This window comes from Saccostrea cucullata, unplaced genomic scaffold (assembly GCF_032062105.1).
Source record: "Saccostrea cucullata isolate Sc308-1 unplaced genomic scaffold, CSIRO_AGI_Scuc_v1 ctg3182, whole genome shotgun sequence".
NCBI lineage: Eukaryota > Metazoa > Mollusca > Bivalvia > Ostreida > Ostreidae > Saccostrea > Saccostrea cuccullata.
The window spans coordinates 15,366-31,935 of NW_026930863.1; the positions used below are offsets into that span (position 1 = coordinate 15,366).

Genomic DNA, 16,570 nt, shown 5'->3' on the forward strand with positions numbered 1-16,570 from the left:
GGGAATGAAAATATAGGTCAGATCCAGCATCCGAAGCAAGTCTGGTAGTGTCCATCCCTAGATGCATCATCCATGCAAGTTTGGTTCAGGTAGGGCTTATAGTTACTTAGAAATGAAAATGTAGGTCAGATCCAGCATCTGAAGCAAGTCTGGTAGTGTCCATCCCTAGATGCATCATCCATGCAAGTTTGGTTCGGGTAGGTCTTATAGTTACTTGGGAATGAAAATGTAGGTCATATCCAGCATCCGAAGCAAGTATGGTAGTGTCCATCCCTAGATGCATCATCCATGCAAATTTGGTTCGGGTAGGTCTTATAGTTACTTGGGAATGAAAATGTAGGTCAGATCCAGCATCCGAAGCAAGTATGGTAGTGTCCATCCCTAGATGCATCATCCATGCAAGTTTGGTCCAAGTAGGGCTTATAGTTCCTTGGGAATAAGGACCTGCACCAAAAACTTCAAACTGGTCACTTATCTGGAAAATGTAGGTCAGATCCAGCATCCGAAGCAATTTTGGTAGTGTACATCCCTAGATGCATCATCCATGCAAATTTGGTTCAGGTAGGGCTTATAGTTACTTGGGAATAGACTTGCTCCTAAAACTTTAACCTGGGACGCTGACCCCAATGTGGGGGGTATAGCATAAGCTCAGCTCGACTTCGTTGAGGTGAGCTAAAAACTACAAAATATTGACAAAACAAGAGGCCCATGGGCCACATTGCTCACCTGAGTACATGGGCTAGTTAAGGTGCGATGAGACGTTCCTCAAAATCTGTTTTGTTTATCTTCGTAATGTATGAAAAATATTCAAAATTTTAATAACATTCTGATTTCTAAACCAGTTTCTAACCGTTTTTAAATAATCCAAACACTCAAACATTTGAAATTGGAAAGTTATTTTTCTTCCCCACAGTATTATATAAGAAAAACTACGCCTGGTATCGTGCAGAAATGCCTGGTAAGGTACCTCAATTTTTTGTGAGTAAACATGTTTAAGTAACAATATTTCAATGACAAACTCTTAGAAAAATTTATCTATTATAAAGGAACGTCTGTCCTTAATGCTGATAATTTTTCTGACAACAACGAATAGTCTGTGTATTCTTTTGAAACTAATTTTCTTTATTTCAATATATCTGAGTATTAAGATTTTGAGGCTTCAACTGTGTTTTTGATGAATATTGAAAAATGTTTATATCTGTAACATGTTATATAAACTGTAAAATCACATATTTTCGTGGGGTCAAATTTTTGAGGGTTGAGAAAGAAATATCGGTTTGTTGGAATTTGGTTTCAAGGTTAGAAAAGGCTGAGTATGAATGCATATGAAATTATATATTTCGAAGCTGTCATGTATTCGAGGACCTCTCCATACCTAGAAGTTAACGAAAATTACAACCCCATGCACACACACAAATAACAGAATCACATTTTTTCAAAGAGAAACAGAAATATATTAATGCATATGAAAATTTTATTAACTTTTTCTATTTTCTCACAATTAAAAATGAATGTATACATCCATCGATGCTACTTATTGCAGAATGTGCAATGTAAGCTTAAAAGTTTTGTAAAGATCTAATTTATCCCATTTTTTTTACTTTTTTCTGATTAAGTTTTAAGTAATCATTCAAACATATTGTTATATGGGGGATTGGACCTTTGAATATTGCATATCAATCACAGGCTGATGGTGGAGTGTTATTTTTAGTGATGTAAAGAGCATCCAGTTGTAAATTTATTAGAAATGTTTTATTTTTCATGTTATTTCAATATCTTATCGTTTACTTCAGTTATTGGTACAATACACATTACACTTCGACATTGTTGTGTAAACAAATGCTGCTTTTGTATTACTAGACAATCTAGCGAGATATTGTTGAACAGACAGTAGGGAACAATGATACTAAGATGTTATATGTCAGTTTTTCATCATTATCTACCATATTACGACTGTAATTTACTAACGTATTTCAGCATTATCACATGTGTTGTAAATTGGGCGCCTGCCATCTTTCTTACGAAGAAAATAGCCATGTGATATCAACATTGTTGATTTACAATCGATAAGATCGAAATAACACTGTCCGTGTCGTCAAATTTTATAATTGATAGTTAAATGTTATTTTATTGCAGTATTGTCATTTAATTATGTTTTATTTAACGAAATGTTTTGGAACTTGAATGTGTAGCGTAATACTTATGTGTTTGCATTATTGTTCGGTATTACTACGCCATGGATTGAGTGTGTCCGTTTTATTATCGATTGTTTGTTGAACTTATTTTATTATGTATATCGAATAGAATTTATACTCCTACTTTACATGTAGAAAGGACATTTTCAGCGACATTATTTTCTTTGTTTTACACAAAATGTATGTAAAGTGTAGTTCTGAGAGGCTCCAGAAAGGACAATTTTTCATTGGTTTGTTGTGATCACATGACCATTATAGAAGGTTTTATATATATATATATATATATATATATATATATATATATATATATATATATATATATATATATATATATATATATATATATGAGCAGCAAACGCCAGTTTCATCAGAATGATCACAACGATCAGTTCATATTGCGTCATCAAAATCACTGACTGTAAATTACTAGCGACTTAGGTATGAGAAAATAATGTAAACTAATACAAATTAAGTAGCGTATAATTTCTCCACTGCACGGACACCGCAATCCACTGTATTTTATTTGGCCAGAGATGTTAAACTAGGACTCATAGATGTACTAACTGTTTTGTTATATTTCATTGAACTTTGAAGTCTTTATTAAATGAAATATTTGAAACGAGAAATGAAATTGGTTATGATTTACAGGAATGTGAAGTAAATAATCAAGGGTGTTTAAATACATGCGATGCGCCGAGGATCCCCCCTATTTTATATGTGGACGGATGTCAGGAGTAGTCCTGATAAAATTTGATTAACTGAATTGACACGTGATGGAAATATGCAAGCTGATTGGCATTTGACAGGGTGCTGAGGAAGCTTACAATATTTATTTATGCATTGTGAATTTAAAATGACCTAACTATTTAAACCTCTGTACATGTGCAACATATTATAATCTTTTTTTTCTTTTTTTTAATCGTATATAAATCAGTGTCCTTAATTTCCGATACGTTAATGATTCACAATAATTCTAATATGCATTATCTATATGAGAGAAAGTTTTATATTGATGTGCAATGCATGATAGGTCATTCTTATTTTGGGACAAAGAAGTGAAATTTTAAAGTTCATGCATTTTTTAAAGAAGAAATTGAAATCTTTTATGGTTTATTGACATCATTATATAAATGGTGCCTGTTTTGGAGGGTAACATTTGAAATTGACACCCCAAGGAAAACCATTGTAGGAGGCTCATTACACCACTTTTTGATGACGTACTACACAAAAAAATAAACCTCCATTGTGTCGACCGGTTTCCTCTGGGGATGAGTTGTACAGGTACCTCTGTAATATGTCCCTGACCTTTAAAACGCTTTTAGAACAGATGAAACATGCGGTGTTATAAACAGTGAAAACAAAGTAACGGATTCATTATGCATAAACCAAGAAGATTTGCTTTTAAGCAGAAACAAAAGAAAACAATTCAAATCTTCGCCAAACAAGTATTAAATGTCAATTTCATAGCAATGCATGCAGTGAGCTCTATCAATCAATGACATGTTTGTATGGAGGAAATTCGAGTTAAAATCTACAACATTGTTGAATTAAAAAGTTATTTACTTGCACTATTTACTTTGTTGGTGTTAATTTATATATTTGCTTTATTGATTTAAATGTATACTCTGGCAATTTAAAGCTTTGTTCTGAATTTTAGATGTAATGTCAAACGTTCCTTAGTGTTTTGAGTCTTGGGTAATTAGGAAAGATAACTCTTGAAAGTGGACTTTTTATACCAAATATTTTTTAAATTGGATTTTTCATTTTGTTTAAACATTCTTCATTCAATTTGACACATGTAATTCATTGAAATACATTCTTTGTCTCTTCAGAACTCATTTTCTTAATGTTTTATGCATAGATTAAAAAGATAATGACATTAATTGTTTTTTAGGAGAAAATTATTTTTTCTAATGAAATTATTATTAGGTATAATGAGGTATTTTCACTGTGTGTACTTGTCTTAAGAAGATGCCCATTATTTGACACTGAAAGTTATGAAATTCTGTTAATAATAAACTTAAAATAAAACATTTCACTTAAATTAGACAAAAACTAAAAAATTCTATTAAAAATATTTATGATATCAATACCCCCATCTGGATATTGGACATCTTCATTATAAGTGGTGCTGTATCGAAATCTAAAATAAACTGTGGATGTAATGAGCCACCTTAAATTTGCCCAACCGAGGTCAGGGCGAAAGGGGCAAAAATTTTCTGGCATATAGTATTTTATTCAAAATTTCAGGCTTATGTGGTTTGGTATTTGTGAGTTGATTGAAGCATCAACAACAACATAAACTAAGGTTTTTCTGACAAAAGCAGCTGTTCTTTCCCATAACCTCCATTTATCTCTATGAAATATATCCCTGAATTAAAGAAAATCTTCAGCAATTTTATGCTAGTAATTAGCAACAGTCTACCCAGCTTTGAATCCTAAGTTTTACTCAAGATGCCATTACATTAATCAGTAACCTTAACCTTTGCAATATGACCTTGAATCAGGATCAGGCACAATTGTCAGTCAGCTAAAACTACATACTTATATATGAATTCATTGTAAGCTATAGTTTAGACTCGAGTTAAGTTTCTTGTTGCCTGATGACATGACCTTTAATCAAGATCATTGGAGCCATATAAACATCTTAAACAAAACAGACAAATATCTACCCTGGAATAATTCCTGTTCGTCATGTAGAATCTCCTTGATAACAGAAATAACTTCACTGCTGAGAATAGGAAGGCCCTTCAGAGGGTCATCTGTGGATTCTATAGTGTTTTTGTTAGGATTTAGTATTGTCTTCATCAGAAGTTGTTTACTAAGAGCACCACTGATTTGTGAGGCTGATTTCATCACATGTAGACAGAATTTCTGTGTACTAGTTTCGTCAGTGTTCTTGGTAAGGAGGAAAAATAAAAATTTGAAAGGTGGCAAGAGTTCCTCTTCTGGTTCTAAAAGGAACAGAATCAAAGAAGCATGTTCAAAATTAGACGCAAGTGAAGGATTTTTCCGTTAAAACTATTTTAAGTAAAACTTTAAAGGAAAAAACAATTACTCCTTTGCCTTGTTAAATAAAATTTGACATTTTACTAAGTAGAAGGAATAATTTTACACTACTTTCAATGTCAGAAAATATTTCAAAATTTACAATCAACCTTTTTATTTTAAACTCAATATGGGACTGAGAAAAAAAACTCAAAATATCTGAGGATTCAAGACGATAAAATTGAAGGTAAAAATACATAAAAGAATAATTGGTTGGGATTTCCAGATCACTTTGACATATCCATGGTATTTGAGATATCGATGCTCGAGATACGGAAGTTCAACTGTATGTATACATACACAAGAGGCCCATGGGCCACATCGCTCACCTGAGCACCAAGGGTAGGACTAGTATAAAATGGCTTTTTATTGTAAAGTTTAAATCCTATTTTGCTATTTTTCAGAAAATGATTGAGAAGAAGATTTTTAAAGAATTTTCCTATATATTTCTATGTAAAACTTTGGTCGGCCATTTTCCTACCCCCGGGGGTCATGATTTGAACAAACTTGAATCCACACTACCTGAGCATGCTTCCATATAAATATGATGAATTATGGCTTTGTCATTCTTGAGAAGAAGATTTTAAAAGAATTTTCCTATATATTTCTATGTAAAACTTTGGTCCGCCATTTTGGCCCCGCCCTTACCTCGGGGGTCATGATTTGAACAAAATTGAATCTACACTACCTGAACATGCTTCCATATAAATATGATGAATAATGGCTTTGTCATTCTTGAGAAGAAGATTTTTAAAGAATTTTCCTATATATATACTTTGGTCGGCCATGCCCTACAATGAACACTTGAATCTACACTACCTGAGCATGCTTCCATATAAATATGATGAATTATGGCTTTGTCATTCTTGAGAAGAAGATTTTTAAAGAATTTTCCTATATATTTCTATGTAAAACTTTGGTCGGCCATCTTACCTGGGGGGTGATGATTTGAACAAACTTGAATCTACACTACATAAGCATGCTCCCATATAAATATGATGAATTATGGCTTTGTCATTCTTGAGAAGAAGATTTTTAAAAATTTTTCCTATATATTTCTATGTAAAACTTTGGTCGGCCATTTTGGCCCCGCCATACCCCCAGGGGTCATGATTTGAACAAACTTGAATCTACACTACCTGAGGATGTTTCCCCATAACATCTTTCCTGGCACAGTGGTTCTTGAGAAGAAGATTTTTAAAACATACCACTAAATTTTCATTAATTCCCAATTATCTCCCCTTGAATGAAGGCGTGGCCCTTCAATTGAACAAACTTGAATCCCCTTCACCAAAGGATACTTTGTGGCAAGTTTGGTTGAAATTGGCCCAGCGGTTCTTGAGAAGAAGTCGAAAATGTGAAAAGTTTACAGACAGACAGACGGACAGATGGACAAAATGTGATCAGAAAAGCTTACATGAGCCTTCGGCTCAGGTGAGCTAATAAAGACAGTGAGTACTTGTACCTTGTACAAAAGTAATATCACTGATGATGCTTTCCTTCCAGGAGGATGTACTCAGGTATTTATCAGCTGTAGAGGGGACATCACTCTCATCAGAATAGTATGCCAGTCGACACAAGTAGCCAAACTTTTGTCATAATTTAAAAGAAAATACATGCAATGTATGGGAAAACATACAAGTCGCTCATTTAACATAACATGGAAACTACATTTCATTCAAAAGAATTAATTGTACCTAAATTAAAATTTGTTTCCTTCATCTTAAAAAATCTTTTTGACTAGCCTGGAAAGTTTGCTATAGAAAGAAAAAGAAATTATAGTGATGTTTCTCAGAGTCTTTCAATTATTTTTGAATGTAGAACTTGGTTAAATTTAGTTAAAATAACATCAATAGATCAAGAATATGTGAATATCTATAGGAAAACAAATAGAATTTGATTAAATATTAAAAGACTTGTCCTGAAAAATTACATACAGACAATATATGCATGTCTTTGCTAGAAGTAAGAAAAGTTACATATACAAACTGTAACAAGTGCTTCAATCAATTACATTTAATCTTGCATCTGTGTTCCCTTAAATGAAATGCGAACAAAATTGACAATCAATTTTCAAATAAAGGAAGTTGGTCATGTGTTCAGATTTTCTTGCGTATGGAAAGCAAGCCGAACAAGACATTTCAAATGTCTAGATTTTTACATATGATGTATGGTAAGGGAGTCTAAAAAGTTCATTTTTTCCCTCTTGAAGACAAGACAATATATAAATATAAGAAATAAAATGTCAGTTTTTTTAATTTCTTACTTAAATGAAGGTAGTAATTGTATGTAATCAAATCTACAATAACACCATTTGGGCATTATAGTATTTGATCATGTGACCAACTTCATGTCATATCCCAATGAAACTCTGAAAATGACATTTATTTCTTAAATTAAAATGATGCTTAAAAATTCCATCGAGGACACCTACCTGTGGATTCATGTTTGCTATCACCTCCATCATGGCCTGGGACTGAGGATGTGGATCCACCAAATTACTGACACAATATGTCATGGACCCTTAAGCCTAGATACACACATTGCACAATTTTTGAAAAGGTTCCCTTGCTTTTCAAAAATATTTGATTAATACCAAGGAGCAGATTTCAAACAATTCATCCAGTTTCAGTATATAAGTACAGTCCCCCCCACCCCCTATGGTACCCCTGTCACTGGGGCCTTGAAATTCACAATTCTGGAAACTTAGCGCTCTTGCTCTTCATATCTATATAGGTAGTTCATCTGCTTAATACCCAGGAGCAGAGAAGAATACTTTCAAAGATTTAATGTATTTTCACTATATAATCAATAGAGCCCCGCCCTATCACTAGAACCCCTGACCCTAGGGCCATAAAATCAAAATTTTGGAAGAGGTATTCTTGCTCATCATAACTATGTAATTAATCAATTTAATTCCTAGGAGCAGAAAAGAATTTATCCCCACCCTAACACCCGAACCCTGACCCTGGGGCCATAAAATTCACAATTTTGGTAGAGGCACTCTTGCACATCATAACTATGCACTTAGTTAGTTTATTTAATACCCAGGAGCAGAGAAGAAGATTTTCAAAGAATTCATATAATTTCACTATATAATCTATAGAGCCCCACCCTAGCACCAGAACCCCTGACCCTGGGGCCATAAAATTCACAATTTTGGTACAGGCACTCTTGCTCATCATAACTATGCACTTAGCTAGTTTATTTAATACCAAGGAGCAGAGAAGAAGATTTTCAAAGAATTCATGTAATTTCACTACATAATCTATAGAGCCCCACCCTAGCACCAGAACCCCTGACCCTGGGGCCATAAAATTCAAAATTTTGGTAGAGATACTCTTGCTCATCATAACTATGCACTTAGTTAGTTTATTTAATACCCAGGAGCAGAGAAGAAGATTTTCAAAGAATTCATGAATTTTCACTATATAATCTATAGAGCCCCGTCCTAACACCAGAACCCCTGACCCTGGGGCCATAAAATTCACAATTTTGGTAGAGGCACTCTTGCTCATCATAACTATGCACTTAGTTAGTTTATTTAATACCCAGGAGCAGAGAAGAAGATTTTCAAAGAATTCATATAATTTCACTATATAATCTATAGAGCCCCACCCTAGCACCAGAACCCCTGACCCTGGGGCCATAAAATTCACAATTTTGGTACAGGCACTCTTGCTCATCATAACTATGCACTTAGCTAGTTTATTTAATACCAAGGAGCAGAGAAGAAGATTTTCAAAGAATTCATGTAATTTCACTATATAATCTATAGAGCCCCACCCTAGCACCAGAACCCCTGACCCTGGGGCCATAAAATTCAAAATTTTGGTAGAGATACTCTTGCTCATCATAACTATGCACTTAGTTAGTTTATTTAATACCCAGGAGCAGAGAAGAAGATTTTCAAAGAATTCATGAATTTTCACTATATAATCTATAGAGCCCCGCCCTAACACCAGAACCCCTGACCCTGGGGCCATAAAATTCACAATTTTGGTAGAGGCACTCTTGCTCATCATAACTATGCACTTAGTTAGTTTATTTAATACCCAGGAGCAGAGAAGAAGATTTTCAAAGAAATAATGCATTTTCATTATATACTTATTTAGCCCCGCCCTAGCAATAGAATCCCTGACCCCAGGGCCATGAATTTCACAATTTTGGTAGAGGACTCAATGCTGATTACAATCATGCAAACAGTTTGACTACTTGATGTCCAGGAGTAAAGGAGAAGATTTTTAAAGATTGCATTAATTTTAGTAGTTTTTGCCCCACCCCCCAGGCCCCAGGGGGGCAGGGACCATGAAATTCACAATTTTTGTTCCTCTTCGCCCATAGATGCTTTGTGCCAAATTTGGTTGAAATTGGTTCAGTAGTTGCAGAGAAGAAGCTGAAAATGTTCAAATGTTAACGGACAACGCACAACGCACGACGCACGACGACGGACGAAAACAGATAGCAATAGGTCACCTGAGTTTACTCAGGTGACCTAAAAAGTAGGTCACCGTGACCTATTTTTGTGTTAACATGATGTGAAGTCCTAAGATGCATCAACTTACAAGATTTGATGATTCTAGTCTTTTTAGTAAGCAAAATATCAACGTTTTTATTAAGTGTAAATTTTTGTTAACTTTGAACTGACCTTGAGACCACGCCCTTTGCCCCAGGGTCAAGCCTTGAACAATTTCTAATCTTCAACATATCAAGACCCTTGTATGTAAGTTTGGTGAAAATCTGCCTAGGGGCTCTGGAGAAGAAGATTTTTTAGCAACCAGTACTTTTGGTTTCATTTTCCTGATTATCTCCCCTTATTTTAGGGTCACAACCCTAGTTTTAGTATAAAAGGTAGCCCTTGAGCCAAGGATACCCTGTGACAAATTTGACAATGATTGGCCAAGCGGTTCTTGAATTATGGCCCATATTCTAAAAAGTTAACGCACACCGCACACCGCACGACGCACACCGCACAAATGGCCAGAGCATTAGCTCTTTGAGCCTTTGGCTCAGAAGAGCTAAAAATCTGTATCTAAAATTACTCGAAAAAATGTCATTGTGTTTTTATGAAAAATGAGACGTAATCAAATTCTATTTATTCAATGCAATATCATAAATCTGGAATTGAATTTTTAAACTCACTGATTTATTTAGTTTTGCTCCTTGCCCAAGATTAGCACATATCGTTTCGTGGTCGAATTCCACTTTCCACTCGGTGGACAGAGTTTTGATGCTGTTTACGGAGATGAATGAAAACAAACGCATACATGCCGTATATGGTTGTGTAGAAAAATTATCATAGAAGACAATGGTAATAAAATGTTTGTCAGTGCATTTCATCTGAAAGTGTAAATGAGTGCGTTTCTGAGGAGTGGGGTAGTGAGTGTAATTCGGAGTTAAATACCTTGTGTTATTATTATACTATGGATTAAAAAATTATTTCTGAAACAAGTGCCTGTGCCTTGGGGGTCATGATTTGAATAAACTTTAATCTACACTACCTGAGGATGCTTCCACATGAGTTTCATCTTTCCTGGTTCAATGGTTTTGGATAAAAAGATTTTTAAAGGTTTTTCCTATGTATTCCTATGCACAACTTTGATCAGACATTGTGAGCCCATCCGATCCTCAGGGGTCATGATTTGGGTAAACTTTAATCTACACTACCTAAGAATGCTTCCACATGAGTTTCATCTTTCATGGCCAAATGGTTCAAGAGAAGAAGATTTTTAAAAGATGTCATTAATTTTTCATTAATTCATAATTATCTCCCCTTGGAAGAGGGCTTGGCAATTCATTTGAACAAATTTGAATCCCCTTCACCCAAGGATACTTTGTGGCAAGTGTGGTTGAAACTGGACTAGTGGTTCTTGAGAAGAAGATGAAAATGTGAAAAGTTTACAACGCCAACGACAGACAATGGACAAATTTTGATCAGAAAAGCTCACTTGTTGCTTCGGCTCAGGTGAGCTAAAAGCAATGTAAGATGTTCATTTTTTTTCACTAACACAATGTACAAATGCACCACTGCATGCAGTGTTATATATATATTTACTCCCCCTGCGAAATGATATTCATGATTTTAAGAACCTTTATGAGTTGTTCATAATTGTTCATGAATGGTTCTTAAAGGATTCTTAACACGTTCATAAAAGTAGTTCATGAATAAAATTCATGAAAAAATTCATAATTCATGGTTCATGAACAAATGATGAACAAATATGAATATTGGTAATTTTCAGTTTAAAGAAAAAAACTTAATAGTTCAAAGTAATGAATGTTCATGAATTTTCATGAAGACTAAAAATGTAAAAATAATTGTCACAAACGATCGCCAGAAAACTCTCATTACTCCCATAATACAACTTTTTCATGCAGATGCAATCGTTGAACAAGCCCCTGATTTAATTAATAACATGCTTTTGTTTTGATTTTGAAAGTATGGGATCAGAGCTGAGTAGGGGAAGATAAGAGGTTAAAATCACTATTTTCTACTCTACGTAATTGATAAATTAGATTCTTCAGGATAATAAAACTTTGTTATGAACTGTCTAGAAGGGAGATTATAATTAAATTATGATCGTAATTTAGAAACACTGCATCAATATCGACAGCATTTTTTTTCTCATATTGAATTACTAATGTTTCTTCATCATTTAAATTGTCCAGCTATATTAATATTGTGCTTTAACTTATCTCATTTTTCACGACACAACTTTTTTCGACCGAATTTTCTCTATTTGTCAAACTTTTAACAAGTTGTAAGAAAATGAAACATACTTTCAGTCTAAGAAAAATTTCATTGTCTTCATAAAAACGTATCATAAATTTATTGACAACTAAAAAATTATATCTCTTGTCCGTACTGTACCGTATCATTCTTGGGTCGAAAAGCTTTATATTTTGATGCAGTTATAAGGTCACATTTTTCTGTCGTTCGTGTGTAAATGATACAGCACAGGCTGCATGGTTGTGAAGAAATTATGACATGAACCACATTCGTATTTTGTAATTATATTTTCCTAATACACTTTCATAGCTCAGGGTACTCAGTTTGAGGGCGAGTGGTTCCAAGAGATATTTGTTGTCCTCTGATTATATCAATGGAGGCGGCCATACTTGAATACGAAACTATGGCTAAACAGGTATAATGTAAAAAAAAAATCCAATTCACTAAATGATATAACTTATATTTATTTAATTTAAAAAAAATAATTTCAGTGAAAAATCATTCAGATAGAGTTTGTTATTTTTTGTTTAACAAAAATCTTGGCAATTCGAAACTATTTCTTAATTAGCTCTGCATGACACTTTTTAAAAGGCGCAAACTTTGAAACGCGCGAGACGTTGGAAAGTGAATCGGTAGAGTGGGAGGATTATTAGCGTAGTCATTCTTTGTCAACCTTTGAAGAAAATAACAGAATACGAAGAATGAATATCCAGAGGATAAATTTACTTCATAACTGCAGATATTAGTGGTGAGTTACAAAAAAATGGAGGTAATTGCTGAATCTGTGAGATATTTGTCAAGATGTTACTGTCTATTTGTAAGAGTTCAGTTATGTCCTTTTTAATGAAAATTTTGTCAAACTTTGTTATGAGTAAGGATCCAACCAAATTACGTAACATTTAATAATTAAAGATTGAAACATTCATCCTGTTCACCTATAACATCTTAAACATGGCGGGCAAGGGAAACAGGCTAAACTCCCGCTCGGAATGCTTTAAAATATGGCAGTGCCTATGATGCAGAATTAAATGAAACAAATATGCAAAAAAAACCAATGAAGTCTTAAGTTTTCACACTTATGAGCATTTTCAGAAAATCTTTGTTCTTGACTTCTTGTAGGGAAAAGAGAAGCAGTTCACAGATAATGTTGATGAGATGAGAACAGAAGATTAAAAAACTCTGGCTGCCAAAAAAAAAAAAAGAATATAAAAAATCCAGGCTCTTGAAGAAAAACAAAAGAAAGGAATGAAAATATGAATCGTAATCGATCAAAGGATCCAAGTGATGAAATTCTGAAAATTCCACAGGGAAAGCCAATAAGATTTTTTTATTTGACCACCTCTGCTCAAAACCCTTGAAAGCCCTTTTAGCTGATGCCCTAATTGCTGAACACTTTTCTGCCAGAGAGTAAGATTTGGATTAAAAATCATTCCATTTTAGGCATACACTTTGAAATACGCTGAATAAGGAACCCACTCTCCTCTTGACCAAGTAAGGTTAAAGATTCTGCAAAGAGTCGCATTTGAATTGAAATTTTTCATGATTTTACTAGGAATGAACTACATAATTTATTCATTATCGTTATCACTTATCAGAGTTGTTTACTTGAACAAAGATTTTGTTACCATGATTGGAAAACAAAAATTCTGTGAAATTTATCTTTCAAGATGCTATTAAAATATTTTCTTTTACAGTTTTTCATTTTGCATAAGTTATTAGATTTTTTTTTACAAAAAGCAAGAACATTCATGAATAGTTCATGAACATTCCTAAATAACTTTTACAAATTATTCATGAATAGTTCATGAAAATGCATTGAACCTTTTAATATCATTCATGAACTTTTCTTGAAAGTTCAAGAATATAATTCATGAACTTTTCTTAAAAGTTCAAGAATTATTCTTGATCATTTTGCAGGCATTTAAAAAATCCAAGTTTGTTCATGAACAACAAATAATTCTTGAATATTCTTGAACTTGGTTTTCATGAATAAAATCCATGAAATCATGAGTGTCCAATTTTAACTTCATGGGATCTTCATGAACAATTCCTGAGCTGATTCAAGAATATAATTCATGAACTTTTCTTAAAAGTTCAAGAATTATTCTTGATCATTTCGCAGGGGTCATTTCAAGAAACTCTTGAAAATTTTAGAATTTCGGCAATCCCTAGAAGATAAATGTTGAACTTGGTAAAAAGTAAAGAGTCTGATTGTCTCCATTCATCCACATTTTTGTCCCCCACTTTCACTGAAAGTGGGGGATATTAATTTGGGTCTGTCTGTCCATCCATCTCTCTGTCTGTAACCATTCCATTTCTGCATAATATCTTGAGAACCCTTTGAGCTTTTGCAATACAATTTTGTATGGCAACTTCCTACAGCCTAAAGAAGAATCATATTGATTTTGTGGTCAAAAGGTAAAAGGTCAAGGTCATAATTTCTGTCTGTTTTAACACTTTTGTTCTTGAGTGATATCTTGAGAATCCTTTGAGCTTTTGCAATGAAATATTAAATAACAACTCTCTGTGGCCTACGGAAGACCCCTACTGATTTTGAGATCAAAAGGTCACAGTTCAAAGTTGTAAATTTATACATTCAGCCTGTGAGTAACACTTTCATTTCCGGGTGATATCTCAAGAAGATTTTGAACTTCTGCAATGAAATTTTATACCAAAACTCCCTAGGGCCTCTCTCACACCTCTCTCAAAGTGTCCCCCCATTTATTTTATAAGTATTTATTGTATTAAATGTCATTTTGCATTATTTTCAGCACAAGTTATTTTCAGCACAATGGCATGTGGAGAGTTATTATATATGTATAATACAGGTTGTCGGCAGACTTTTTATTCTTATTACATGTACATCTATTAGAACTGTTTAGTAAAGGCTAAATTAGCACAATGCATTGAGTAAAAGTTTGACAATATCGAACGTGAATATATACATGTATGTGACCTAATGTTTGCATACAATTTACAAAACAAGAAAGCGTCTCCGTGGTGTAGGGGTATGTCTATTGTTTACCATGTGAGAGGTCCCAGGTTCAAATCCAAGATGATCCCTTTTTTTTTTTTAAATACTTTTTTTTAGCTAAAGGATAGTATTCAGCATAAATGAAAAAGTTATGATGATAGGCTTATACAACCTCATAAAAACATTATAAAGTGTGATAAATATTCTAAATATTAAAAAGAATCTTCCATACACATAGTAAATAAGCAATCAAATCTTCATATCCATAACAGTATTTCTTATTTGCTTCAATAAACATGTATACTTTTAATAATTCTACAAATTCGGGGGGGGGGGGGGGGGGTCGATTTAGTAGTTTCTATCCAAGATACACAGGTCGTGCAAATTTCATCAAAATAAGAGACATCAAAATTCTTATTGTTTTTCACAATAAATACACTTACATAGTAAGCATGCTTCAATTTTTTTGCTTCTTCATCTGCATCTGGGGGTGGATCAGGACATTTCCTTTGTAAATATTCAAAATGATTGAATTTAAATCATTTGATTAAATTTCATTTCTCAATGTAAAAAAATCTTGAAACCTCATGCGAAAAAGTTTTAATCTTTGCTAAACTCTGCACACTCAGTTTCTAAAATCTTCAGTAAAACTTGGAGTACTTACTTGGCTACATGATCAACCAGACCAGCAAGAACCACCTGTCTGAGAAGTTTGGCCTGCAAATCACTTGGGGGATCCAATTTGGGGTTTACACACAAGTTGGCATCAGAAATAATTGCATTCACTTGAGAAAAATTGAATAATAAAGTTAAAAAATGTGAAGAGGAACTTTACTCTGTATAATTCTAAAACATGTTTTTTTTATGAAATTAAATTGACGGGTTAAGGCCATTCTATTTTTTTTTAAAGCAATTAGGATGCTTTATGATAAGTTTGATTGAAATTAATCCAGTGGTTCTGGAAAAGAATTTTGAAAACGTGACACAGACCTGTTTACCCATATCGTCTTCTCTCAGTATTTTTGATTAGATTTATCCATGAGATTTGGCAATTGCCAATAAGATTTAACTTTTCATCTTTTACTTATTTTAAAAATGAACAACTGCTTTTCTGATTACTAAAACTTGGTTTAACAACATGGTCTTTGTCATTTTATGATAGCGTTGAGTTTTGGCAACCCAACATCACGTAAGTGTTTGAAATATTTCTCTTTTTTAGTGATTCAAAAGCATGAAACGAAGACAGATCATAAAGAAAACTAACTGCTAATTCCAAACGAACATATTTCCGATTTCAATATTTTCTTCATAGCAAAATGTGAGACGTATTTTAAACTAAAAATCCCTACAAAATACTGTGAATTCGTAAGAGTAAACAGGTCTGGTGACAAGTTTACAGATTGACAGACAGATCTAGAGGAACTGTGAACACTGAGCAGCAACTAAATGATACCCACTGTCTTCAATATGATTATAATGGCAGTGTCAAAGATTTGCTCTGGGGCACACGAAATATGTGTCGGATCAAAAAGTAAAATAAAAGATGCACAATGGCTCTAAGTAAGATTAAGTAAAAGTCTCATTAAATTTCATTCAGATGTGTAGGTGGAGTTGCATTACTAT

The 16,570-nt window shown here is 33.5% G+C and overlaps 1 protein-coding gene and 1 long non-coding RNA gene across 2 annotated transcripts in view; both read right to left on the minus strand.

Annotated features, from left to right (window-relative positions):
- LOC134230342 (uncharacterized) overlaps positions 1-15,796 on the minus strand; it is a 29,077-nt gene extending 13,281 nt beyond the window's left edge. Inside the window, exons 1-2 of the long non-coding RNA XR_009984334.1 lie at positions 15,612-15,796; positions 15,391-15,454 (exon numbers count right to left, since the gene is read on the minus strand). This is a non-coding gene — a long non-coding RNA (uncharacterized LOC134230342). The remainder of the gene's footprint in view (positions 1-15,390; positions 15,455-15,611) is intronic.
- Positions 4,821-7,761, minus strand: LOC134230343 (uncharacterized). Its single transcript, XM_062712107.1, has 3 exons — positions 7,678-7,761; positions 6,709-6,832; positions 4,821-5,149 (listed from the first exon to the last, which is right to left on the minus strand). Exons 1-3 carry the CDS (start codon positions 7,759-7,761, stop codon positions 4,821-4,823), a joined length of 537 nt encoding a protein of 178 aa, XP_062568091.1.
- Positions 15,797-16,570: the final 774 nt, after the last annotated feature.